The sequence below is a fragment of the Natator depressus genome, chromosome 11, assembly GCF_965152275.1.
Source record: "Natator depressus isolate rNatDep1 chromosome 11, rNatDep2.hap1, whole genome shotgun sequence".
Taxonomy (NCBI): domain Eukaryota; kingdom Metazoa; phylum Chordata; order Testudines; family Cheloniidae; genus Natator; species Natator depressus.
Window position 1 is genome coordinate 996909 of NC_134244.1, and position 26779 is coordinate 1023687.

General features: G+C 66.5%; 2 protein-coding genes across 2 annotated transcripts in view; both read right to left on the reverse strand.

Annotated features, from left to right (window-relative positions):
- Positions 1-1936: 1936 nt before the first annotated feature.
- Positions 1937-12150, reverse strand: SPEGNB (SPEG neighbor). Its single transcript, XM_074967177.1, is given in 8 exon segments — positions 1937-2082; positions 2361-2502; positions 3150-3457; positions 4048-4169; positions 6566-6688; positions 6691-6749; positions 6752-6824; positions 12055-12150. Coding segments are annotated over 8 exon segments (1062 nt in total). The 3' UTR covers positions 1937-1943.
- A 30-nt stretch (positions 12151-12180) lies between these two features.
- Positions 12181-26779, reverse strand: part of SPEG (striated muscle enriched protein kinase) — an 80474-nt gene continuing 65875 nt past the window's right edge. The window contains 9 exon segments of the mRNA XM_074967178.1: positions 12181-12481; positions 14396-14545; positions 17335-17410; positions 17568-17791; positions 18468-18707; positions 19102-19858; positions 20289-20453; positions 22182-22304; positions 22802-22969. Of these exon segments, the coding sequence (XP_074823279.1) occupies positions 12259-12481; positions 14396-14545; positions 17335-17410; positions 17568-17791; positions 18468-18707; positions 19102-19858; positions 20289-20453; positions 22182-22304; positions 22802-22969 (2126 nt within the window). The 3' untranslated portion in view covers positions 12181-12258.

The window sequence follows — 26779 nt, forward strand, 5'->3', positions numbered from 1 at the left end:
AGTGGATGGGCAGCTCCCGGGCCGGTATTTTGTATGTGTGTGTGTGTGTGTGAGTACTTACTCCTGTGTCTACTTTGTTAATACATTTATTTTGTTTTTCTGTGAGCCAGCTCAGTGCCGTCTGTGAAGGGCCAGGTGTTTTCAGCCCAGGGAAGTTACTGAGCTGTGATGTGCTTTTGTGTCTCTAAAGGAACAAGGGACTCCTGGTATTTCTCTGAGCTGCCTGGGAGGGGCTGGACATTGCAGAGCTCCCAGGTTTGAGAAAGCTGGGGACAGGGAGTGTACTGGGGTCACCCTGCTGGCAGTAACCCAGGCTGGTGGGAGCCAGAATGGGGCTGAGGACAGGCTGCTGGCCCACGGCTGGAGCTGCACACAGTCACTCCAGGTGTGACCCACGTCCTGGCAGCCTGGTTGTGAGCGTCCCGGGCTGGGAGCTACAACAGCAAAGCCTTGTGAGGCAGCCAGGGTCACAGGGCAGGTGGTGACGCCCCCGCTCCCTGGTCTGGATGGCACCGCGATTGGACTGTGACCAGGCCACCAAACAAACTGAGGTCTTGCCCCAAAATGTTCCAGATGCCCCAGTCACTGGGCACTTATCAGGATCCCCAAATGCAAATGAGCCCCAGTGGTCCCAGATTGACCATGAAGTGATTGACGAACCCAGTGGTGAGTTGCAAAGGCGATTTTGGGAGAAGAGCTCCAAGTTATCAGCAATCTACCCCACCAGCTCTCCGGGCGTCTTGGAACCGGACTCGCTGCAGGCTTTGAATGACTCGCTTGGATTAGATATTGGGAAGGGGCCTTTCCTGCCTTCGCGCCCGTCACGGGGGCGGGGGTTCCAGTGACACCCGAACGGCCGCTATCACAGCGGCCTCCACTTGCCCCACAGGGCTGGAGCAGGCACTGAGCCAATGGCCATGCCCACAGGCCACGCAGGTCATTGCGGGGGCAGGGGCCAAGCTCGGCTGGTGTTCAACCTGAGGGGGAGCACGGGGAGGGGGGCCGCAGGGGCTCCAGCGGTCTGGAGACTCCTGCTCCGACTGGGAACGAAGCGACGCCCTCTGGCTTGGCAGCCCCCCCCACATTCAGTGAGAGACCCCCATGGCCGACACAGGAGCTGCTGGGGGAGCCTCAGTAGGGGGCACGCTCCCCACTGAGTGACCACTGACCCCAGCATGGCCAAGGTGTCATCGGGATGATTATAGTGAACCCGAAGTCATCAGACCCCCGTCAGGTTGCAGCCCCAGTGCCCTGGTCCAGCCAGCCCTGAGCATTACCCTGCAGCTCACTGAAATCCTGCTCCAGGTTGCCTGGGATACCGACTGCCGCCTCCCTTCCTGTCTTAAACCGTGTCATGCTCTTGATAAACTGTTGCTATTCCCCACCCCAGAGGTGGCTGCATCTCAGTGCTGGAGGAGGGTCCCTGCCCAGTCAGCGGCTCATTCCCAGCTCACAGGGGGCTGCATGGGCAGCGGGCAGGTCCCAGTAGCTGCGTGGTGGGGAGAGGCTGGGCTGGTGTGACCGGGGCAGGATTCGGTTGGGTTCACCGACGATTGAGAGGTGGAACATGCCAGAGTGGGCAGGATAAGCCAGGGGACCATGGGGCAGGGGTGGGGCAGGGCGCGCTGGCCCCCCTCCCCTGGCATCAGAGCTACCAAGCAGGGAGCAGAGACGCGTCACCAAACAGCAGCAGCCCCTTTATTGAGCCCAGCAGCGAGCGGAGCCGAGTCCGGTGCAGCCTGGAGCCCGTGGGGGGGACGAGCCAGAGCCCAGGGCCCCATCCCCACCCCCTTGCCCCAGATCCGGGGCCATTGAACAGCCGGCCCTTGTCCCAGGGCGGGGGCAGTCTCTGCCGGCAGGGGCAGGGTCCGTGCCAGAGGGCCGAGCCCCGGGTGCGGGAGGCGCTGGCGGGGCCCGGTGGCAGGGACGTGGGGGCTGTGGGCTCAGAGCACGTCCAGGCGGGCGAAGGACTCGTCTGTGCCCAGGCAGTTCTCCACGAAGACCTCGTACTTCCCGGCGTCGCCCGCGGCCACCCGCTTGATGGTGAGAGTGGTCGAGTCGCTGCCGATGTCGTAGAACACCCTGGGGAGACGGGCCGGCAGCGCGGAGACAGGTGAGCGCCAGAGCCCGGGCCCTGCGACCCAGCCCGACCCCCCCGGAGCTGCACCCGTGGTGGGCGCCCACGCTGGAGACCCACACCCTGGCTGGGGACCCAGCCCGTCCCCCCCAGAGCTGTACCCGTGCTGGGCACCCATGCCAGAGCCGAGTCCCCCATGTCTGAGACCTGGCCTGATCCCCCGGACAGCTGGCCCAGGGTCCTGTCAGTGCAGCCCTCCCCCCCGGCGACAGCCCTCCCTCACCTGTCGTCCTCCTCGATGTCCTCCCCATCCTTGGCCCAGCCCACGTCGGGCGCCGGCTCACCGCTGATGTGCGCCGTCAGGGTGACCGTGGCGCCTTTCTTCACCTTGGTGCTCTCCGGCCCCTTCTCGATCTTGGCAGGGACTGGGTGGGGGGGTTGACACTGTTAGGCGGGGGAGGGGCGCCTGAGCTGAGCCCCCCGCCCGGCAGCCAAGGAAGTGGCAGGGCCCCCGGGCACAAGCCCAGCACCGGGACTCCCGGGCCACAACCAGCCTGGGCTGTGCTATAGCAAACCCCTGGAAACCCCTGGGGCAGGAGAGGTGCAAGGGGTACTGGGGGGCATAGAACAGAGGGTCCCGGGGGCCACAGAAAGGTGCAGGTGCAGGGGGGTGCAGAACGGGGGGTCCCAGGAGCACAGAAAGAGGTGAGTACAGGAAAGGTGCAGGGGGTCCTGGGGGCACAGAACAGGGGGTCCCAGGGCACAGAACAGGGGCTGGTGCAGGGGGTGCTGGGGCACAGAACAGGGGTCCCGGGGCAGGAGAGGTGCAGGGGGTCCCAGGGGCACAGAACAGGGGTCCTGGGGGCACAGAACAGGGGCAGGTGCAGGGGGTCCTGGGGCACAGAACAAGGGCTGCTGGGGCACAGAACAGGGACTGGTGCAGGGGGTCCCAGGGCACAGAACAGGGAGTCCCAGGGGCACAGAACCGGGGGTCCCAGGGGCACAGAACCGGGGTCCCGGGGGCACAGAACCGGGGGTCCCGGGGGCACAGAACCGGGGTCCCGGGGCGTACCTTCCACCAGGATGCGGGCGGAGTCGAAGCATTCCCCGAAGGTGTTCTTCACGGCGATGGTGTAGCGCCCCAGGTCGGCCAGCTCGCCGTCCCGCACCACCAGCGCCACGATGTCGGGGTCCTCGAAGACGTAGCGGTACTTGGGCCCGTCCTTCAGCTCCTGCCCGTCCTTGGACCAGCGGATGAAGGGGTCGGGGAAGGCGCTGATCCGGCACTCCAGCCGGGCGGCGCTGCCCTCGATCAGCACCACGTCCTTCAGCTCCTGCAGCACCCGCGGGGGGCCCTTCTCCTTCAGCTCCTTGCGGGACCTGGCGGGAGGCACTCACGTGGGTCCCGCTGGCCCCGCCTGTCCCCCCAAGTCCCCCCGAACCCTCTGTGCCCCCTGCCCTCCACGCCCAGCCACCCCCCAGCCCCCTGTTCCACCCCACCCTCCCGTCCCCCTGAGCCCCTCCAGAGCCTCCTGTGCCCCCCGCCCTCCAGTCTCCCCCAAACCCCCCCAGAGCCTCCCACGCCTCCCCACCCTCCGTTCTCCCACGGCCCCCCAGGCCCTCCGTGGCCCCTTTGCCCTCCACTCTCCCGGAGCCCCCTGCACCCACCTTGCCCTCCATCTCCCTGCCACCCTCAAGGGCCCCTCGCGCTCCCCAGGGTCTCCCCGTGGTCGACTTGCCCACTAGCCCTTCTCCAGCCCCCCAGGTCCCCCATGGTTCCCTTGTCCTCAACCCCCTGCCATCAGCCCTAGGGCTCCCCCAGCCCCCTCCATCCTCACCCTGTGCCCCCCTCAGCCCGGATCAGCCCAGAGCCCCTGCCCCGTGGTGCCCAGGGGTGGCTGCAGACCCGGGCACAGGCCCCATGGTCACAGCTGGGACTCGCTCTGCCCCCCACCCCCGCCGCCCCTCACCTGTGTCCCCGGTAGGAGGCCTGGATGCGGATGGCCGCGTTCTGCACCTGCGGGTCGTTAATGTCCAGGGTGCAGCCGGGGGGCGGCTGGGCCACCACCTTCTTGGGGGCCGCTTTCGACATCTGCTGAGGGAGAGACAGCTGGGTGCCGAGCGGGACCCCCCCAGGGACCCCTTCCCTGAGGCATCCCCAGAACCCCCCCAGGAACCCCCAGAACCCCCAGGAACCCCTAGAACCCCCAGGGATCCCCTTCCCTCAGACACACCCACAACCCACCAAGGGACCCCAGAACCCCCAGGGACCCTGTCACAGAGTGTGGGGAATGAGGCCCTGCACCCCCCCTTCCTGCGATTCTCCGTGACTCTCAGCCGGCCAGTAACACAGACAGGAACATGGTCAGAACCAGAGCTTGTAGGTGCAGAGAACGGGACGCCTCAGTCAGGTCCGTCTGTGGGGCAGGGAGCTTAGACCCCCAGCCCTGGGTCTTCCCCCGTTTCCCCAGCCAGCTCCAAACTGAAACTCCCTCCAGCTGTCTCCCCACAGCCTCCCCCGGCCCCTCCTCCAGCCTTTGTCCAGCTTCCCGGGCAGAAGGTGTCACCTGGCCCAAACACCCCCCCCCCCGCCCTCGGCTCAGGTCAGCTGCTCAGGTATCGTCCTCCAGTGAAGCCCCCCCCCCGATATCCCCTCACCAATGCAGACAGTCCCCATAAACCTCCCCTGCAATATTCCCCTGTCACAGACCCCCTTCCCCCAGAACTCCCCAGGCACCCCCAAAACCCACCAAGGGACCCAGAAGCTCCCAGGGACTCCCTTCCCCCAAGGACCCCCACAACCCCCATGGATCTCCTTCCCCAGAACCTCCTCCAGGGATGCCCTTCCCCCAGGGACTCCCAGAACCCCCAGAAATCCTCCAGGGACCAAACCCTAGAAGCCCTAGGAACACTTTCCCCCTAAAACCCCCTGGAACCTCGCCAGAGACGCCACAAGGGACCTACTCCCCCCAGCACAGGGAGCTGAGTCCCTCAGGGACCCCTCTGCCCCTTCCTACAGAGGCAGCCAGGAGCAGGGTGGAGCGGGCAAGCTGCCCCCCATGACCCCTCAGATCCAGCTAGACATGGGGTGGGGGGGGTCTGGAATCCAACCCTTAGCTCCCATGTTGCTGGGGTGTTTGGCTCGGGTTCCCCAATGGGATTTCTGCGCCCAGCTCCGCCCAGCCCCACTGAACGGCTCCCCAAGGGGGCAGAGCACGCCCCCTCCCAGCCTGGCCAGACCCTGCTGGCAAACCCTGACCCCAAGATCTTCCTCCAGCCATGGCCCCAGACTTCCCGCTGCCCTGTCCCCCCACTCCCACCCAACCCCCACCTCCCCCACTTCCGCCCAACCCACTGCCCTGTCCCCCCACCTGCTGCCCCATCCCCCCACCCCCACTCCCGCCCAACCCCCACTCCCGCTGCCCCATCCCCCCCACTCCCGTCCAACCCCCACCGCCCGCTACCCCATCTCCCCCACTTCCGCCCAACCCACTGCCCTGTCCCCCCCACCTGCTGCCCCATCCCCCCACCCCCACTCCCGCCCAACCCCCACTCCCGCTGCCCCATCCCCCCCACTCCCGTCCAACCCCCACCGCCCGCTACCCCATCCCCCCCAATTCCGCCCAACCCACTGCCCTGTCCCCCCACCTGCTGCCCCATCCCCCCACTCCTGCCCAACCCCTACGACCCGCTCCCCCATCCCCCACCGCCCACCTCCCCCATTCCCCTACTGCCCCCACTCCCTCACCACCTGCTGCCCCGCCCCCCCCGCCCATCCCCTACACTAACCCCCATCCCCTTATTGTCCCCACTCCCTCACTGCCCCATTCCCCCACTTCCGCCCATCCCCCCTCTGCTCCCCACCCCCTCGCTATCCACTCACTCCCATTCCCCTATTGCTCCTGCCCCCTCACTGCCCACTACCCTTGTCTCCCCCCCTCACTACCTGATACCCCTTGTGACGAAGCGGGACTGTTCTTAATGTTTCCTCTGAATAGTGTGGGGGTGTCTCAGTTTCCCTTAGGCAGTTCTTAAGTATCTAGGGGAAACTGAGGCACCCCCACAGTATTCAGAGGAAACATTAAGAACAGTCCCACTTCGTCACACCCCTGTCCCCCAACCCCCCACTGCCCCACCCCCTCGCTGCCCCTTTCCCCCCGCCAGACCCCACGCTGCCCCAGCCCTGTGTCCTGGGGGAAATGGGGCAGAGCTGGGGATGGCCCCACCCTGCTGAGACTTGGTACCGCCGCCGAGCTCCCCGGGCAGAGCTGGGGCAGATGAGCAGGGGCTGGCGCTGGGGGCTGAATGCCAGGTGTCCCTGCTTCCTGGGGGGCTGGCTCTGCCCCATGGGGGGATTGTGCCCCCCAGGACTCCCTGGGATAAGTTGAGCTGCGTCGGGCCCCCGCAGCCGTGGGGCAGGCAGCTCCGGGGCGGGGGCGCTGGGGAAGGCAGGGGCTGCCCCGGTCTCTCCTGCGACGGCGGGGGGACTTACCAGGGCGCGCCAAGAGTCGGGGCAGGAGGGGGCTGGCCAGGCCTGGGGGCGACTGCGGCCTCCCCATCAGGCCTGGCTTTATACCCCGGCCAGGGCGGGGCCGCCGGGCCCCTGGGGCAGCTTCGCCTGAGCCTCTGGCGGCATTCCCGGCCCGACGTCGCCTTCTTTGGCCAGCCAGGGGCCCCCTGCCCGCTGTGGCCTGGCCGGGGCCCCCCACGCCCCAGCCCCGGCCCTCCTTATATAGCCTGGCCGCGGCTGCCGGGGGAATTGGGGCCGGCCGGATTCAGCCTCTGCTGGCTCATCGCATTGCAGCCGCCCTCCGGGACCCCGCGCGGCAGCTGGGCAGCCCTGGCCTGGCGCTGCCGGCCACGCGTCCGTCTGTCTGTCCTTCTGTCTGTTCCCCAACCCCCCCCCGCTGCACCCCCCAGCCGGCTTGGCTCCCCATCCCCACATTGCACCCCCCAGGCAGCATGGCTCCCCATCCCCCGCCCCCACTGCACCCCCCAGCCAGCCTGGCTCCCCAACCCCCCCGCTGCACCCCCCCAGCCGGCCTGGCTCCCCATCCCCCCATTGCACCCCCCAGGCAGCCTGGCTCCCCAACCCCCATGCTGCACCCCCTCAGCCAACCTGGCTCCCCATCCCCACCCCCCGCTGCACCCCCCAGCCAGCCTGGCTCCCCAACCCCCCGCTGCACCCCCCAGCCAGCCTGGCTCCCCATCCCCACCCCCCGCTGCATCCCCCAGCCAGCCTGGCTCCCCAACCCCCATGCTGCACCCCCCCAGCCAGCCTGGCTCCCCATCCCCGCCCCCCGCTGCACCACCCAGCCAGCCTGGCTCCCCAACCCCCCCGCTGCACCCCCCCAGCCGGCCTGGCTCCCCATCCCCCGCCCCCACTGCACCCCCCCAGCCAGCCTGGCTCCCCATCCCCCGCCCCCACTGCACCCCCCCAGCCAGCCTGGCTCCCCATCCCCACCCCCCGCTGCACCACCCAGCCAGCCTGGCTCCCCATCCCCCCATTGCACCCCGCAAGGCAGCCTGGCTCCCCATCCCCCGCCCCCCGCTGCACCCCAGCCAGCCTGGCTCCCCAACCCCCATGCTGCACCCCCCCAGCCAGCCTGGCTCCCCAACCCCCATGCTGCACCCCCCCAGCCAGCCTGGCTCCCCAACCCCCCCCGCTGCACCCGCCCAGCCAGCCTGGCTCCCCATCCCCGCCCCCCGCTGCACCACCCAGCCAGCCTGGCTCCCCATCCTCCCGCTGCACCCCCCAGCCAGCCTGGCTCCCCATCCCCCCATTGCACCCCCAGGCAGCCTGGCTCCCCATCCCCCACCCCCGCGCTGCACCCCCCAGCCAGCCTGGCTCCCCAACCCCCGTGCTGCACCCCCCCAGCCAGCCTGGCTCCACATCCCCGCCCCCCGCTGCACCACCCAGCCAGCCTCGCTCCCATCCTCCCACTGCACCCGCCCAGCCAGCCTGGCTCCCCATCCTCCCGCCGCACCCCCAGGCAGCCTGGCTCCCCATCCCCCGCCGCATCCCCCAGCCAGCCTGGCTCCCCAACCCCCATGCTGCACCCCCCCATCCAGCCTGGATCCCTATCCCCCCGCTGCACCCGCCCAGCCAGCCTGGCTCCCCATCCCCGCCCCCCGCTGCACCCCCCAGCCAGCCTGGCTCCCTGTCCCCCGCCCCCGGGCGATGCTCTGGATCTGCTCCCTACGAAGCCAGGCAGGACTCTGTGGAAGTCTCCTCTCGGGAGCAGCCTGTCTTCAGGACACACAGCTCACCCGGCTTCCCCCTTCCTGGGTCTGACCTCGGAGCATTCAGCCTCCTCTGCCCCTCCGTGGCGCTTCCCACAGCGAGTCCGCCCAGGCGGGGTCCTGGGGAAGCCAGAGGGTCCTGCCCCCCAACTCCACAGTCAGACGGGACTCTCAGCCAGCCGGGGAAACAGAAGGTTTATTAGACGACAGGGACATGGTCTAAACCAGAGCTTGTAGGTGCAGAGAACAGACCCCTCAGCTGGGTCCATTTTGGGGGGCAGTGAGCCAGACAACCCCGTCTGCCCTTCACTCCATGTCCCAGCCAGCCCCAAACTGAAACTCCCTCCAGCCCCCCCTCCTCTGGGCTTTGTCCCTTTCCCGGGCCAGGAGGTCACCGGATTCCTTTGTTCTCCAACCCTTTAGCTCTCACCTTGCAGGGGGGAAGGGCCCAGGCCATCAGTGGCCAGGAAACAGGGTGTCGGCCATTGTCTGTGTCCAGACCCCTGCACACACCTGCCCTCTAGGGCTCTGCAAGGATCACACACCCTTACCCCACCACCTAGATACTTAAGAACTGCCTAGGGGAAACTGAGGCACGCCCACACTATTCAGAGGAAACATTAAGAACAGTTCCGCTTCGTCACAACATTCACAGGCTTTAATTCTTTGTTTGAATCCTGTATCGGCTTCTCTATTATGTTGCCCGGCAGTGATATCGGGCTAATCGGCCGATCACTGGCCGGCTCATCCTGCTTGAAACATTGGCATGACCGTAGCCTTCCGCAACTGCCTTGGTGTTCCAAGTTATTAAAAATAGCATCTGCCGGCCGCCAGATTCCTCAGCCAGCTCGTTTCGAACTCTTGGGTGAAATACTTCATCAACCACGCAAGAGGAGCGCATTGTCCTGCTTCCCGGCTACAGGCCAGCAACATTTCCTGAACACTGCAGCTTTCTCTGCACCCCGCTCCTAGGTTCACCGTCACCATCGACTCACGGGCCTAGAGCACTTCTAGGATTCATTTGGTTCCTGGCTTTTAGCTTCCCTCACGGATTTTCCACACCTCATAATGGCTCGTGTTTGGTGTCTCTTCCCCCTTGCCCCTTTGTGCCGGGTTGCTTTTTCAGCCCGACCTGCGGCCTCCCTGTCGCCTGGGCGGTCTCTGCGCTGGGGGCCCGGCTTTGGGCCGGCTCGCAACGCTCCGGGCAGGCTCATTTCAGTCTCATTTTGCAGCCTCAGCGCTGGGAGCGTTGCCTTTGGAGTCCCAGCTGGAGCGCCCGGCTGGCCCCGTGAGCGGGAGGGGTCTGCCGGGGCCCCCCAATGACCACACGGAGACAGCCGGGCTGCTCAGGGCCTTTATTGCTTCTCAGGCACATGGCTCGTCCACACCAGAGCAACTCCAGACCCAAACTCAGAGCGCAGCGGGAGGGGCGGGGGGACCAAGGACGGGGGAGGGGACGAGGGGGGCAGGGGGACAAGGGAGGAAGAAACTTTGTCAGCAAAGTCAATAAATACGTCTGTCGCTACAGCAGCATCCGTGCAGCCGCCCCGGCGGGGCTCCCTGCCCGGCCCCGGGCACAGGGAATGGCCCCCGCGCCGGCTAACGGCCAGTCACACTGTCCAGCCAAGGCACAAGGGCAGCCAGGCCGTTCCTGCCCCCCAGCCAGCATTGCCCCCTGGGAGGAGATGCACCGTGGGCACCATGGAGCAGCTGGCAGCAGAGCCAGCCCGGCAGGGGGGAAAGGACAGGCCCATGGAGGGGGCAGGGGAGATGCCAAGAGTTGAGCCCAGGGCTGGCAGGGGCCATTCATCCCCATTCTCCACCCTGGCAGGACCCCCCCAGGAGTGAACACAGCCCCCATGAGGCAGCCCCGCAAGAAGGAGCCCCCCCAGGGGCTGGGACAGTGGGGCACACAGAGCGAGCGCCCCCAGCCTGGCCCTGGGCTGGTGGATGGACCCCCCCCGGCAGGCAGGGCCGGAGGGGAGATGTGCGTAGAGGGGGGCTGGGGGTGCACACGTCACTGGACGGGGGGTCGGATGTCTGTGGGAGGGAGGGGTGTGGGGGGATTGTGACCGATGCTGCCACCCCATGCAGTATCGCTGGGGGCCGCAGGGCCAGGGGTCCAGCCGAACCCCCGGGGCGGAGGAGAGGGACACGGCTCCCACGCAGAGCGAGGGGATGGCTGGCGCAGAGGCCCGCAGGGGCAGTTGTCGTGCTGGGCGTGTCGCAGCGAGGGTATGGGGGAGCGTCGTTCGGTGCCGCCCCACTCCGTGGGTGTGTGTGTGTGCGTCACTGTGCGTGCATGGAGCATTGCTGTGTGTGCATAGGCGTGTCCCTGTCTGTGTGCACATGCCCCGCTGTGTGCGTGGGGCGTACAGGCCTGTCGCTGTGTGTGCATGGGGTGCCACGGTACATGTGAAGAGGCGTGTGTGTGTTTGGAGAGGCAAGTCGCTGTGTGTGTACAGGCGTTACTGTGCCTGTGAAGAGGCGTGTGTGTGTGTACGTAGAGGTGTGTCGCTGTGTGTGTAAGTAGAAGCATGTCACTGTACATGTGTCGAGGCGTGTCGCTGTGCACGTGTCCAGGCGTGTGTGTGCGTCGAGGCGTGTCGCTGTGCACGTGTCCAGGCGTGTGTGTCGAGGCGTGTCGCTGGGTGTGCACAGGGCACGTGTCAGACTGTGGCTCACAGAGGCCGGGCTGCAGACAGCAGGTGACTCCTAGCAGCTCCCCAGGTGGGGAGGGGGGGCAAGGGAGGCTGCTCAGTTTGCCCTCACCCGTAATGGCCACCAGCTTCCCTGACTTCCCCTGGAACTGAAGCCACAGGCTGCCCTCACTCAAAATGGCCACCACCCCTCCCTGCAGCGAAGCTGTCCCTCGCCATAAAGACATAGCTAGAGCGACACCCTAGAGCGCCCCCCCGCCCCATGCAGGTGTGTTGTAGCCGCTCTCTGGGGCCCGAGCTGTGGGGGGCGCCAGGGAGCCCGGGGGGGCAGGGGGCGCGGGATGCTGGGGGTTGCACACCCAGCTCGGGCGTATTCAGCAAATATGCCAACTCACCATTTGCACGGCCCCCCAGCGCCTCGGCAGCCACGCGGGCGTGTGGGGCAGGGAGGGAGGCCAGCTGGGGGGCGAGGACGGCAGCTCCCCCGGCCCTGGGCAGGACGGCGAGTGAGCACCACGCTGACACTCACCCGGGGGTTTTACCCACGTCCGGCATGGCCGGGTGCTGCCGGGGCCACTCCGCACCCTGGGGCTGCTGCCAGGACCCCAGAGGACGCGGCTCTGCTCCTCCCAGCTCCGGTTACAGGGCATGTGGGGCAGCCCTCCAGCCCAGCCCCAGAGCACGGAGACAGGTGGAGAAGACGTGCCGAGCTGGTTGCCGGCGGTGGAACCCTGCTGGCTGGGCCGGGCTCCCCCAAACCCGGGGGAAACATCTCAGAGGGCAGAGAGCGCTGGTGGCTTCCCACCGTCACGGCTCCTGCTTCCTGCCCCCCTCCCTCCGTCTCCCCCCTTCACAGTGTCATGCTCCCCAGAGGTTGCTGCGGAGCTCCTCCCATCCCCCCCGCCCCCCAGACACTCCCCCCCCCACGCAGCCCGCCAGCCAAGTCCCGCTCTTTGCGTAGCACTTCCTGCCCTCAGGCACAGCAAAACAGGAAGTCCCGCCCCTTGCAGCAGGCCCCCTGCAGGAGGAGCGGGAGCAGTCGGGCGCGGCGCGGTGACCCCCAGCGGTGCCGACTCTGCCGGGCGGAGGGGCCCGCGGCGCCCGGGTGAACGCTCCTCCACAGTCCCGGGCGGAGCGCGCCAGGCCGGCGGGGAGGGCGCCGGCGCACATCCCGGCGGGTCGCTCGACCCCCGTCCCCCGCGGCGGGGAACCTGCTGCCGCCGGCCCGGCCCCTGGAATGTTCCTTCCACTCCCCCGTGGCCGCGGGAGGGGCCGGGGCTACTGCGTCACCGGGCCGGGGGGCGGCTGGCCGCCGGAGCCGTGGTAGGAGCGGAGTAAGACCTTGTGCTTGGTGGCGGCCTCGCCGCGCCGCCGCTGATGCTCCACCAGGAACTCCTTGAGCCGGTTGGTGGTGAAGGTCAGGGTCTGGCGGCGCAGCTTCATCAGGTAGGCGTCCTGCAGCCAGGGGTTGGCGAAACAGTCCTGGACGGTGGGCCGGCTCCTGCGACAGGGCAAACGGGCGGAGACGACAGTGACGAATGAAATGGTCAGACACCAGACTAGACGGACATACACGGTTGGGCAAAAGTCCCCGTGGTTTCTGTACAGGGAGATCGTGTCTTACTCCTCGATTCGCGTTCTTTGAGGGGTCAACAAACACGTGGACAAGGGGGATCCCGTGGACACAGTGGACTTCGATTTCCAGAAAGCCTTGGACAAGGTCCCTCACCAAAGGCTCTTACGTAAATTAAGTGGTCAAGGGATAAGAGGGAAGATCCTTTCATGGACTGAGAACTGGTTAAAAGACCGGGAACAAAGGGTAGGAATAAATGGTAAATGTTCAGAATGGAGAGGGGTAACTAGTGGTGTTCCCCAAGGGTCAGTCCTAGGACCAATCCGAATCAACTTAGATGATCTGGAGAAAGGGGTAAACAGGGAGGTGGCAAAGTTTGCAGATGATACTAAACTGCTCAAGATAATTCAGACCAAAGCAGACTGTGAAGAACTTCAAAAAGATCTCACCAAACTAAGTGATTGGGCAACAAAATGGCAAATGAAATGTAATGTGGAGAAATGTCAAGTAATGCACATTGGAAAAAATAACCCCAATGATACAGACAACATGATGGGGGCTAATTTAGCTACAATTAATCAGGAGAAAGATCTTGGCATCATCGTGGATAGTTCTCTGAAGACGTCCACGCAGTGTGCAGCGGCAGTCAAAAAAGGAAACGGGATGTTAGGAATCATTAAAAAAGGGACAGAGAATAAGACGGAGAATATCTTCTTGCCCTTATATAAATCCATGAATACTGCGTTCAGATGTGGTCCCCTCATCTCAGAAAAGCTATGCTGGCATTAGAAAAGGTTCAGAGAAGGGCAACTAAAATGATGAGGGGTTTGGAACGGGTCCCATAGGAGGAGAGATTAAAGAGGCCAGGACTTTTCAGCTTGGAAAAGAGGAGACTAAGGGGGGATGTGATAGAGGTCTATAAACTCATGAGTGGTGTGGAGAAAGTGAGTAAGGAAAAGTTATTTACTTGTTCCCATAATGTAAGAACTAGGGGCCACCAAGTGAAATTAATGGGCAGCAGGTTTAAAACAAATAAAAGGAAGTTCTTCTTCACTCAGTGCCCAGTCAACCTATGGAACTCCTTGCCTGAGGAGGTTGTGAAGGCGAGGACTATAACAGGGTTTAAAAGAGAACTGGATAAATTCATGGAGGTTAAGTCCATTAATGGCTATTAGCCAGGATGGGTAAGGAATGGTGTCCCTAGCCTCTGTTTGTCAGAGGGTGGAGATGGACGGCAGGAGAGAGATCACTAGATTGTTACCTGTTAGGTTCGCTCCCTCTGGGGCACCTGGCCCTGGCCACTGTCGGCAGACAGGACACTGGGCTGGATGAACCTTTGGTCTGACCCAGTCTGGCCGCTCTTACGTTATGTTCTTAACAGCCAGGGGAGAGCCTGCAGGTGAGGGACTCGCCATGTCGTCCGCTGGGGAGCCCCAGGCAGGAACCAGGGACCGGCTGGTCATCCCCTTGGGGCCCAGGCGAGGAAAAGGACAACCCCAAAGCCACACCCAGCCAGGAACAGAATCCAGGAGTCCTGACTCCCACGTTCCCTGTTCAAATCCACTAGACCCCACTCCTCTCCCCAAGCTAGGATAGAACCCAGGAGTCCTGGCTCCCAGCTTCCCTGCTCTAACTACTAGACCCCACTCCCCTCCCCGAGCGAGGATAGAACCCAGGCATCCTGGCTCCCAGCCCCTCTCAGTAACCTCAAGACCCACTGCCTCCATGTCGCCATCTGCAGCTCCCGGGCACTGTGGGTCTGGAGAGGCAGCCCGAGCCTGGCATGCGGGGGCTGTGCTAGGAGCAGTCTCCAATCCGGGCCCCGCGGCCGGTGGCGCTCACCAGGGGTAGATGCAGAGGAGCTTGCGGATGAAGAGCGCGGCGCTCTGCGAGACGTTGGGGTACAGCTTGAAGGCGTCGAAGCGCCCGGCCAGGATCCTGTTCTCAGTCTCGATGGGATCCAGCTCGAAGAACGGCGACCGGCCGCTGAGCCTGGGGACCGGTGGCAGAGTGGGTGAGGAGGCCCTGGGCACTGCCCAGGGCCGGCGCGACCCCTGTCAACCCACGGTGCCTGCACCACGGGGCTACGACCCCGGCTGGCTGCCATGGACACAGCCGAGCACTGTGCGCCCCCCGGGAGGGCGCTGCTGCCAGCCGAGGGGGGTGCTTCGGCCCCACCCGGGGGATTAACGCTGGCAAATGCAGCAGGGGGCGCCAGCAGGTGTCTGCAGCCTGCGCCCCTTGAACCCAGGGCCAGGTCAGAAACAGCCCCAATCCCGGAGATGCCTCAGACTTTAAATGCAGGGTGTGAAGGCGCAACCAGCGCTCACTCGATCAGGGCTGGATCCCCACAGGGACATCACCCCCGGGCTCTGCCGATGCCCCAGACTCCCAACCCGCAGCCCCCTGCTAGCCCAGCCCTGGGATCCCCCCACCCCGGGCTCTGTCGGTGCCCCTCACTGCCGACCCGCAGCCCCCTGCTAGCCCAGCCCTGGGATCCCCCCACCCCGGGCTCTGTCGGTGCCCCTCACTGCTGACCCGCAGCCCCCTGCTAGCCCAGCCCTGGGATCCCCCCACCCCGGGCTCTGTCGGTGCCCCTCACTGCCGACCCGCAGACCCCTGCTAGCCCAGCCCTGGGATCCCCCCACCCCTGGCTCTGTCGGTGCTCCTCACTCCTGACCCGCAGCCCCCTGCTACCCAGCCCTGGGATCCCCCCACCCCGGGCTCTGCCGGAGCCCCTCACTGCCGACCCGCAGCCCCCTGCTAGCCCAGCCCTGGGATCCCCCCACCCCTGGCTCTGTCGGTGCCCCTCACTCCCGACCCGCAGCCCCTGCTAGCCCAGCCCTGGGATCCCCCCACCCCCGGGCTCTGTCGGAGCCCCTCACTGCCGACCCGCAGCCCCCTGCTAGCCCAGCCCTGGGATCCCCCCACCCCGGGCTCTGCCGGAGCCCCTCACTGCCGACCCGCAGCCCCCTGCTAGCCCAGCCCTGGGATCCCCCCACCCCTGGCTCTGTCGGTGCCCCTCACTCCCGACCCGCAGCCCCTGCTAGCCCAGCCCTGGGATCCCCCCACCCCTGGCTCTGTCGGTGCTCCTCACTCCTGACCCGCAGCCCCTGCTAGCCCAGCCCTGGGATCCCCCCACCCCGGGCTCTGCCGGAGCCCCTCACTCCCGACCCGCAGCCCCCTGCTACCCAGCCCTGGGATCCCCCCACCCCGGGCTCTGCCAGAGCCCCTCACTCCTGACCCGCAGCCCCCTGCTACCCAGCCCTGGGATCCCCCCACCCCGGGCTCTGCCGGAGCCCCTCACTGCCGACCCGCAGCCCCCTGCTAGCCCAGCCCTGGGATCCCCCCATCCCTGGCTCTGTCGGTGCTCCTCACTCCTGACCCGCAGCCCCCTGCTAGCCCAGCCCTGGGATCCCCCCACCCCGGGCTCTGTCGGTGCCCCTCACTGCCGACCCGCAGCCCCCTGCTAGCCCAGCCCTGGGATCCCCCCACCCCGGGCTCTGTCGGTGCCCCTCACTGCCGACCCGCAGCCCCCTGCTACCCAGCCCTGGGATCCCCCCACCCCGGGCTCTGCCGGAGCCCCTCACTCCTGACCCGCAGCCCCCTGCTACCCAGCCCTGGGATCCCCCCACCCCTGGCTCTGTCGGTGCTCCTCACTCCTGACCCGCAGCCCCCTGCTAGCCCAGCCCTGGGATCCCCCCACCCCGGGCTCTGTCGGTGCCCCTCACTCCTGACCCGCAGCCCCCTGCTAGCCCAGCCCTGGGATCCCCCCACCCCGGGCTCTGCCGGAGCCCCTCACTCCTGACCCGCAGCCCCCTGCTACCCAGCCCTGGGATCCCCCCACCCCGGGCTCTGCCGGAGCCCCTCACTGCCGACCCGCAGCCCCCTGCTAGCCCAGCCCTGGGATCCCCCCATCCCTGGCTCTGTCGGTGCTCCTCACTCCTGACCCGCAGCCCCCTGCTAGCCCAGCCCTGGGATCCCCCCACCCCGGGCTCTGTCGGTGCCCCTCACTCCCGACCCGCAGCCCCCTGCTACCCAGCCCTGGGATCCCCCCACCCCGGGCTCTGCCGGAGCCCCTCACTCCTGACCCGCAGCCCCCTGCTACCCAGCCCTGGGATCCCCCCACCCCTGGCTCTGTCGGTGCTCCTCACTCCTGACCCGCAGCCCCCTGCTAGCCCAGCCCTGGGATCCCCCCACCCCGGGCTCTGTCGGTGCCCCTCACTCCTGACCCGCAGCCCCCTGCTAGCCCAGCCCTGGGATCCCCCCACCCCGGGCTCTGTCGGTGCCCCTCACTGCCGACCCGCAGCCCCCTGCTACCCAGCCCTGGGATCCCCCCACCCCGGGCTCTGCCGGAGCCCCTCACTCCTGACCCGCAGCCCCCTGCTACCCAGCCCTGGGATCCCCCCACCCCGGGCTCTGTCGGTGCCCCTCACTGCCGACCCGCAGCCCCCTGCTACCCAGCCCTGGGATCCCCCCACCCCGGGCTCTGTCGGTGCTCCTCACTCCTGACCCGCAGCCCCCTGCTAGCCCAGCCCTGGGATCCCCCCACCCCGGGCTCTGTCGGTGCTCCTCACTCCCGACCCGCAGCCCCACTCTCCTGAGCAGGAGACGCTCACGGTTGCGCCCTGCGTTAGATGAGGGCCAGGCCGCGCCCTGCCCTGCGCCTCGTTCCAGGGCCTTAACCCCGCTCGCCCCACACCCCAGCTCCATGGGCGCCCTCGGCCTGTCCCTCCCCCCGGCCCTCCGGCCCCCAGCCCCGCGCCCCGGAGGGGACTCACATGATGAAGGTGAGCACGCCGACCCCCCAGATGTCAGCCGCGGAGCCCACCGGGTCTCCCTTCACCATCTCCGGAGCTGCAGGGCGAGGGCAAGGGACCGGGTCAGCTCCCGGCCAGGAGCCCGGGGGCGGGCTCGGCGGGAAGGGGGGGGACCGCGGGGCAGAGCCCGGCTCCGGGCAGGGGGGCTCACTCACCCCCTGCGCGGAGCCGGGGCGTGCCGGCCTCGCACTCACACATGCACTCCAGCGTGCCCACGCGCCGTCCCAGCCGGCGCAGCCCCCGCGGGTCGTAGCTCTGGGCGCTGCCGAAGTCGACGATCTTCACCGCGTTGCCGTGGGCGACCAGCACGTTGTCGGGCTTGAGGTCCAGGTGCAGGACGCGGCGCCCGTGCAGGTACTGCAGGCCCTGCAGCAGCTGGAGCACGTAGCCCGCCACGTCGTCCTCCGAGAACCGGAACCTGCGGGCACGGGGGTCAGCGCCCGCCCGGCCTGGCTCCCCAGCACCCCACAGCACGGGGCCCAGCCCGGCTCCCCCAGCCCCCCGCGGCGCCCGCCTGGCCCGGTTCCCCAGCCCCCCACTCTGCACGGGGCCCAGCCCAGCTCCCCCAGCCCCCCGCGGCGCCCGCCCGGCCCGGCTCCCCAGCCCCCCCACGCTGCACGGGGCCCGGCCCGGCTCCCCAGCCCCCCCACGCTGCACGGGGCCCGGCCCGGCTCCCCAGCCCCCCCACGCAGTGCGGGGCCCAGCCCAGCTCCCCCAGCCCCCCGCGGCGCCCGCCCGGCCCGGCTCCCCAGCCCCCCCACGCTGCACGGGGCCCGGCCCGGCTCCCCAGCCCCCCCACGCAGTGCGGGGCCCGGCCCGGCTCCCCCAGCCCCCCGCGGCGCCCGCCCGGCCTGGCTCCCCAGCCCCCCCACGCTGCACGGGGCCCGGCCCGGCTCCCCAGCCCCCCCACGCAGTGCGGGGCCCGGCCCGGCTCCCCAGCCCCCCCACGCAGTGCGGGGCCCGGCCCGGCTCCCCCAGCCCCCCACGGCGCCCACCCGGCCCGGCTCCCCAGCCCCCCCACAGAGCGGGGCCCGGCCCTGCTCCCCCTGCCCCCCCCCGGCCCCCCAGCCCAGGGCCCAGCCCGGCTCCCCCACCTGTCAATGAGGCTGTAGAGGATCTCCTTGCCGGCGCAGTTCTCGGCGATCAGCACCAGGTAGCGGGGCGTGATGTACGCCTCGTGCAGGGCCATGACGCGTTCGTGGTGCAGGCCCTTGAGGATCTCGTACTCCTGCAGGACGCTCTGCTTCTTCTCCGCCTCGTAGGGGATGATCTTGGCCATGAAGTGCTTCCCCGTGGCGTTCTCCTTGCACTCCCGGATCACCCCAAACCGGCCCCTAAGGGACAGGGCGCTGTCGGCACCGGCTGCCCAACGAGGGGCTCGCGGGATGCGCTGCCCGGAGCTCACGGGGGGGGCAGGGGGGCTGCAGGCCCAGGGGTCCAGCCCCAGGAGGCGATGAAGCCGCGTGGCTTCCCCTGGATGGAGAGCGAGACCCCTCGGGGGCCTGGCCCACTGATGGGGCCTCCCAGAGCCTGTCCCCACGCTGGGGCCCTGGCCCCAATCCTGTGGGTCCCTGATGCCGGGACATAGGGTCAGGTGGGCCCCACTGGATCGCTCTCTCAGACCCCCCCCAGCTCGGCATGCCCGGAGGCGATGCAGAGCGTGGCACACTGCAGGGGACCCCGGGAGCTGAACCCCGGTGCCCGGACAGGGCCGTGCCCGGCACTCACCTCGCTTTCTCCTCCAGGAAGGTGTAAGGCTTCTGGGGGACCCCCTGGCGCAGCGTTGTGCCCTCCTTTGCCCCTGGAGCACCCTGCCCCGTTGGGCTAAGCCTGCTGGGGGGGCCGCCGGGCTCCCTGCTCGGGGCGGCGCTCTGGACCAGGGACCGTGTGGCCGCAGCCTCATTGAGGAGAGGGGACGGGGCTTCCATGGGGGGCGTCACGGCCGGCATGGAGACAAAGGAGGTGACCATGTACATGGGCGCCGTTTTGGGGGAGGGGGAGACGGGCGGGACCGATGCTGGAGGAATGGGGGCGAGTCGGGCGGGGGGCTGGGCTGGGGGGGCGGGGGAGCCCCGCACCGCCTGGCTGGTTGTGTGGGCGGCGAGGGGGGGCGGAGGGGCAGTCCTGGACGGAGTTAACCCCAGCTCTGGAGAGCCAGATACAGCCATTGCGGGAGGGGCGGCAGGCGCGGGGGACGAGGCGGGCGCAGCGGGGGGGCAGAGCGGCCCTAGCGGGGCAGCGTCTGCCTCGGCGCGGGGAGGTGGCTGGACGGCGGCAGAGACGGCCCTGGGAACAGCCGGCTGCGGTGCCCGCCCGGGCATGTGCACGACCCCTTTGTGCTTGCGGGGCGGGGTGGGGGGAGGGGCCCCCGCGGTTTGGGGCGCGGGCTGGGGGGGAGCGGTCTGCGGGGAGCGGCTGGAAGCTGCTCTCTCGGGGGCAGCCGCGTCCTTCCGGGCAGCAGGAGCCGAGTGGGCAGCGCTGGGATCTAGACAGGAAACAAAACAGAGCCGTCGGCCTGGGAGCGCCCCGCCTTGCCCATGGGGGGCAGCCTGAGCCGGGGACCTACCGGGGCCGTTACCAGGTTACAGGGGCCGGATCCCACCCCCCAGCAGCCATGAGCAGGGCAGCTGGGCGCGCCCCATCCCTCCCCACTGAAGTCAGCACATGCCCCCCTTCGGTGCAGGCCCCCCCGCCGGCTAGGCTGGAGGGGGGATCCCCTGCTTTAGTTTGGTCTAAGACCCACAAAAGGGCCCCAACACCACCCGGTGCCCCATGATCCCCATGGCCCTGGCCCAGCCCTGCTGGACCCACCCCGACCCCAGGGCAGCAAGGGCCGAGCCTGTGCTGGCGGTGGGGCTGGGACAGGGCCCCCCCACACTCCGTAACCAGCCTGGCCCCCCCAGGAGCTCGCTCACCGTCTGTCTCGATGGCCACCGTCTCCGAGGGGTTGCTGTAGGGCCCCTGGCCGGCCTTATTGCTGCAGGCGACCCGGAACCTGGCCGTGCTCCTGGCGGGCAGCTCCGTCACGTTGAAGTAGCAGTCGGCGATGCCCGAGCCGATGGTCTTCCACTCGCGCTCCCCTGGGGAGGGACGTGCAGCCGTCAGCGCCCCAAGGGGCTCCCTGGCTGCGGTGGGAGATCGACACAGCGCTGCGACCTGCAGGGAGATGGTGCCCTGGGTCTGGGCAGCAGGGTCCTCAATCCCATCCTGCAGCCCCCCCATGGGCTGCAGGGGCAGGCACCCAGAGGTGCTGCTGGGGGCTCCTCGGCCCTCAGAAGGGCTGCCGGGTGCTCTCCAGTGTGGGGCCAGCACCCAGTGCCCATGGCTCTGCCCACAGATCCCAGAGCTGCGCAGGCCTGAGGCCTGGAGACTGCCGAGATCCTGTGACACACTGAACCTCAAAATAACACCCTGTGACCCCCATATTCATCATTCACAGGTGGGTGTCATCTCTCCCACAAAGCGTGCCCTGTAAAGGGTCATATGACAGGTCATGATCTGCTGGAACCCACTGTTCAGCCCGAGGACGTGTATCATCAGTGTGAAGGAAGTGGTGAGATTTCGCTGTACGGCTGTTCCTGAAATACGCTGTAAATCTGCCCTGGCCTTTCTCCTCCCGCATCTACACTGGCAGCCACAAGAACACTGAGAGGACGAAGACTTCAACCGAGGAGCCCGGCCCAGGCGTAAAGGAGAAGTCTGTGTATTCAGAGCTGTAACATCCCGTGGGGAGAGGACATTGCTTGATCTAAACGCTGCCCAGTGTAGTAAGTAGGGCCCTGCCACGTTCACGGTCCATTTGGATCAATTTCACGGCCAGAGAGTTGAAAAATTGGTTAATTTCACATTTTCAGATTTTACATCTGAAGTTTCACGGTTTTGTAACCGTGGGGGTCCCAACCCGAAAGGTCCCCAGAGGTGGGTCTGATCCCCCCTCCCTTGAGCAGCTGTGCAGGGGGAGGACAAGTCCTGTCCCTCCCCAGCCTGGTGGAGACTTGCAGCTAGGAGCCCCTCCACCCTCACCCCCACCCCCGCTGGGGCATGCTCAGCAGCATGGGGGAGATAAGGTTTCACAGGGAAGGGCTAATTTCATGGCTTGTGACACATTCTTCACAGCCGTGAAATTGGCAGGGCCTTAGGAATAAGGTTTAAGATGCAGACTGGGTGCATATTGGTTATTTTCTCTGGTAACTGTCTCTGCCTCCCACTTCTAATCACTTACAATCTACCGCTCTGGAGTGAATAAACCTGGTTTATGTTTTACCTAAAGCCCTGCGGTTGGAGTGAAGTGCTTGGGAAATCTCAGCTCCGGTTACCAGGGCTGGTGCGTGTCCTCTGCGCAGGGAGGGAGGGGCGACCGGGTAATGAACTTACACTGGTCGGGCTTCTGCCCGGGGCAGGACGGTGCAGCTCTGGGGTGCAAGGCTGGGAGTCAGGGGGATCTGGTTGGTGCCTTTCCCTGTGTGATTCATGACCGGCTCTGGGAGCTTTCATGCAGCCTAGCTGTGTGTGGGGCTACATGTCCTGTTGTGCTGAGTGATCACAGCACCTGGAGGGGGTTGCTGCTGGTCACTAGCAAAGCCTTGTGGAGACAGCCCGGGCTGGAGAGGTAAGGGGGCCCCGTGGCACCCCAGTCCCAGGTTGTACCCTGGGGATCCTGTCACAGGCTGGGATCCAGCCCCAGGGCTGAGGGGTGCTGAAGAGGGGACTGACGAGCGAGGTCCCAGCGCGGCCCCCGGGGAGCCAAGGCCCTTCCAGCCCTGCCCCTGGGCCCAGGCAGCGCCGGCTGGGTGCGGGAGGCCTCGTACCGTTCAGTTTGCACTCCAGGGTGTAGGTGCAAGGGGCACAGCTGTCTGCAGGCTTCCACAGCACCAGCACCGTGTTCTTGTACTTCTGAGGTATCTCCGGGGTGCCCGGCTTCCCCGGCAGGCCTGGCAGGAGAGACAGAGCGCACTGTAATGGGGCTGGCCTGGGCAAGAAACGGGGCCAAGGGGGAGGCAGGGAATGGAGAGGGGACGGGGTTAGGATGGGGTGGGACAGAGGGGGGGTCAGGGAGGGGCCCGGGCCAGCCTAGCCAGACCAGGTTGCAGGCAGCGCTGAGGGCACCAGAGAGCTGGGGCCGTCTCGCCAGCCGAGTGACTAGCGCTGGCCCAAAGGCCCCGGGGCTCCGCACTGCTGCCATTTGCATCGTCTGCAGCGCGGGGGCCTCAGACAGAGCCTCCGTTCCAAGGCTCCTGCCCGAGCGCCCTGGGGGAGCGGCCGCAGGGGGGGGGGAGCGGCCGCAGGGGGGCCTGGCAGACAGGGCCTGGCCGTCCCCGCCGGGGCGCTCCCTGGACAGGAGCGGGGCGGTTCTGATCCTGGCCACCCCACAGGCCGCCCGCGCCCAGAGCTGCTGCAGCCAGCGCCCTCCCGCGCCCAGGGCCCTTACGTGCCACGGCCAGAGTGCATGAGCTGGTGGCGGTGCCCAGGGCGTTGGCAGCGGTGCACTCGTACAGGCCTGCATCCTTCTTGCACGTCTTGGGGATGGTGAGCAGCTGGCGGCCATCCTTACACGAGACGATGTTCACCGCGGCGTCGGACACCAGCGACTGCTTGTCTGTGGGGAGGGAGGATGAGCAGGGCTGGCTGGCCAGCCCCGCCACTTGCCCGTAGCGAGACCCCAGCCCCCGGCTCGTTCCCAGTCTGCTTGGTGTTCAGAGCACCCGGACCTCACCGAGCAGCTGCACCCCAGCCCCCACGGTCGGCCTGGTACCCAAGCAACCTCCACATGGCCCCTGAGGGCCCTTCCATCTGCCTCAGCAGCGCTGGTCCTGCAGGTTTGGGTCCAAGGGAGATTTGGGTCCCTGGACAAAGCAATTGTCTGCACAGTAGATGAATCCAGGGACCAACACTCGGCAGCATGGGATCACTGGGGAGAGGGGCTCAGAGAAATGGGTACAAATGGGTGTGACACCAGCAGGCCAAGCACCAGCCCATGCCAAGATCCCCAGGTCTCAGCCAGACGCTGACAGACACAGGGCCGGGATCTGCCCGGCTCGCCTGTGGGTTACCCGAGACAGGACGGTACCGGAACCAGGGGTTAGCGTCTGAACTCTGTCGAACGCCAGCCTCAGTCTCACTTCTACTGTCAGTTCCCGGTCAGGCCGGGCTATCTGAGCAGGTGCCAGGCAGGGGTGGACAGTGATGGAAATTTTTACGCCCCTCCCTGAAAGAGGAGACCCAGCAACGGCAGCCGAGCTTGGCTTGGATCTCACAGCTGGGAACTCCCCACATCTGGATGGAGAAACCATCAACAAAAGGCCTAAAGATTCGTCTTGTTCCGCTCTCCTCCCTGAGAGCGACTCCCTGCATCCGCTGAGAGCACACGGCAGCAGGGGGAGAACCCAAACCCAAAGGGACTAGGTTTGACAAAGTGGGAATTCTTTTGTAATATTTGTGTGACGCCTATATGTGCCTCAGTTTCCCCTATGTGTGGCAGTTACCTCAGGAAGAGAGAGGCCTGTCGCTCTCTGGGCAGGCTAACACAGCTGAGAAGGGCTCCCAGCTGCCTGGGGCCTTAGGTCCCGTATCAGTGGAGCTCTGAGAAGACAAGGGCAAATCCAGCTGCCCAGACACGGATGCCCAGCAACCAAGGACCCAGAGAGATCTGCACGCCACACCACTGGGCAGGGGGCTGAGCCGCATCCCCTGGCTCGGGAACAAAGGGCTGGGGTGGGGCGGGAGGAAGTTGAGGGCTGGCTGCCGAGGGCTCTGGGCGCACCTGGCCTGGGACAAAGGGAGATCAGAGAGACGGGGCTCTGGGCTGACCAGGATGGTCTTGACTGTAACTTTCTGTTCTCTGGGCTGGGTCCAGGTGACTAATAACCCGCCTGTCGGCTCACGCTGGCTGCATGTCCCTGCAGATGCTGGCGGAGGGGGTGCTGCCCCCCAAGATGGTACAAGTCTCCATTGGGGTCTGTCTCGGGGGACTCGTGGCCTGGAGCTCATGGTGGGGGAGCCAGGGGGGCTGCAGGCCCAGAGGTCCAGCCCCAGGAGGCGGTGAAGTCGCGTGGCTTCCCCTGGAGGAAAAGCGAGACCCCTCGGGGGCCTGTCCCTATGCTGGGGCCGTGGCCCCGATCCTGTGGGTCCGTGACACTATGCTGCCTGGACTCGGGTGGGGAGGGGGCGGGGGGGGGAGTTGTTTCTAAGCATAAGAGATTCCCCAGCTGCCCAGCCTGGGCGAGCCCCCAGGCCCAGCAGAGCCTGCTGACCGCAGCACCTGTTGGCACCTGTAACTCGGGGCACTTTGCCGCGCTGCAATGGTCTCGCGCCGGGGTGTGAAAAACCCGAGCGCGGCAAAGCCCCCGTGTGGACCCTGCCCCAGCGCCGGGAGCCGCCCCTTGACCACACCCGGCACATTACCGCGCTGCCGTGCAGACTGGCCCTCACCCATGTGGCCGTGCAGAGCTCGCTCGTGGCCTCAGCCCGGACGGGCCACGAGCGTCCCTGGCGCGAGGCCGAAGCGCACCGGGCCTGGGGTAAGTGACGGGCCCCATGGGGCTGGAGCAACCTGCGCCCCACCGGGCTCCTGGGGCCCATCGACCACAGGGCTGCGCTCCCGGGCGAGAGGGGCGGGCCGTGACCGCCATGAGGCCGGGCAGGGCCTGAGGAGGTTTCACGGGGTGCCACGTCCATGAGGCATCACCCTCGGGGCGGCGTGAGCCCTGCGGTCTGTGTGGGCCACGTGGGACCCTGGACGACAGCGCTGAGTGTGACCAGCGGGGCCGTGTGAGGGACCAGCGACAAGGGTACCCCTTGCCGGGATGAGGAGCTTGTTTCTATGCTTGTGTCACTTTGTACGGTGCGTCACCGCTGCGGAGGGCAGATCTGTATCTCCACACTTGTCTCCGGGGGATGCCCCCGACAGGCGGGCAGCCCTGCCTGGCCTCAGCCCATCAAGGGACGTCAGCTGCCCCATGAACCCAGTGAAAGGAGCCGGGGGCCACGCCTGGGGAGGCAGCAAGGCCTGTGGACCGAGAACTCCACGTGCTGTGAAGCTGTTTGGGGCACAGGAAGTACCAGCCGCACGGGAAAAGGAATATAACAGGGCAGCTGCATCATCTCCATTTGTCTTCAATCCTGCTTCCTACCCCGGGAGGAACTTTCTACAAAGCTCTGACCAAAGGACTGACTGACCCATCCGAGCTCTGGGTGATTCCAGAGGGACTTTCAAGCCAGCAAACTCACCACCACTGCTAGGAACCTGATGTGTAGACTCTGAAGTCTCTGTGATTGCTGTGACGAAGCGGGACTGTTCTTAATGTTTCCTCTCAATAGTGTGGGGGTGCCTCAGTTTCCCCTAGGCAGTTCTTAAGTATCTAGGGGGTGGGGTAAGGGTGTATGATCATTGCAGAGCCCTAGAGGGCAGGTGTGTGCAGGGGTCTGGACACAGACAATGGCCGACACCCTGTTTCCTGGCAACTGATGGCCTGGGCCCTTCCCCCCTGCAAGGTGAGAGCTAAAGGGTTGGAGAACAAAGGAATCAGGTGACCTCCTGGCCCGGGAAAGGGACAAAGCCCAGAGGAGGGGCTGGAGAGAGTTTCAGTTTGGGGGCTGGGTGGAGGAACGCAGGGAACCCCAGGGCTGGGGTCTAAGCTCCCTGCTCCCCCAGAAGGACTTGACTGAGGGGTCCTGGGTGTACCCACAAGCTCTGTTTTGGACTGTGTTCCTGTTGTCCAATAAACCTTCTGTTTTGCTGGCTGGCTGAGAGTCTCAGTGAATCCCAGGAAGAGGGGTGCAGGGCCTGGACTCCCCCACACTCCGTGACAATTGCTTTACCAGTTAACATCTCTTCTTCTTCGTTCTTTTTTCTTTATAATAAACCTTTAGTTTTAGAGGCTGAAGGACTGGCTGACCTGGTAACGCGGTGACCCTTTGGGGTCCGAAGAACATTTGGTAAATGTGAGCAGAGTTTTCAAATAACTTCTCCCTGTGCTGGACCTAGGTGCTGACCGGGAGCCTGAGAACTGGACTGCAGTGGCTGTGTGATTGCTCCCTCAGCGCCTGGATACCCCGTGTGGAGCACCAGACGCACCGTTTGTGACTGGGTGGGGAGCATCTCTGGTGTTACCCACCAGGATGGGGAGTAGCTGCTCTCCCTTTCGCAGCCTGCCCTGACCTTGGCATTTTCAGTGAGGGCTGCCCCAGGCATCCTGGGGCACATCCTGGTTTGGAGCAGCGGCCCTGAGGTTGGGGGTCATGCTCTTGCATCCGCACTGCGAGCGATAATGGGAGCACCCAGACCTGGGGGTCACAGTGCTTCAGCTCCCCAGCATGCTCCACACCCAGTCCTGCAGGCACAGAGCCCCAGGTACCAGTCCCACACGCACAGAGAGTCCCCAGAGCCTTGGCCTCTGGGCACCGGTCC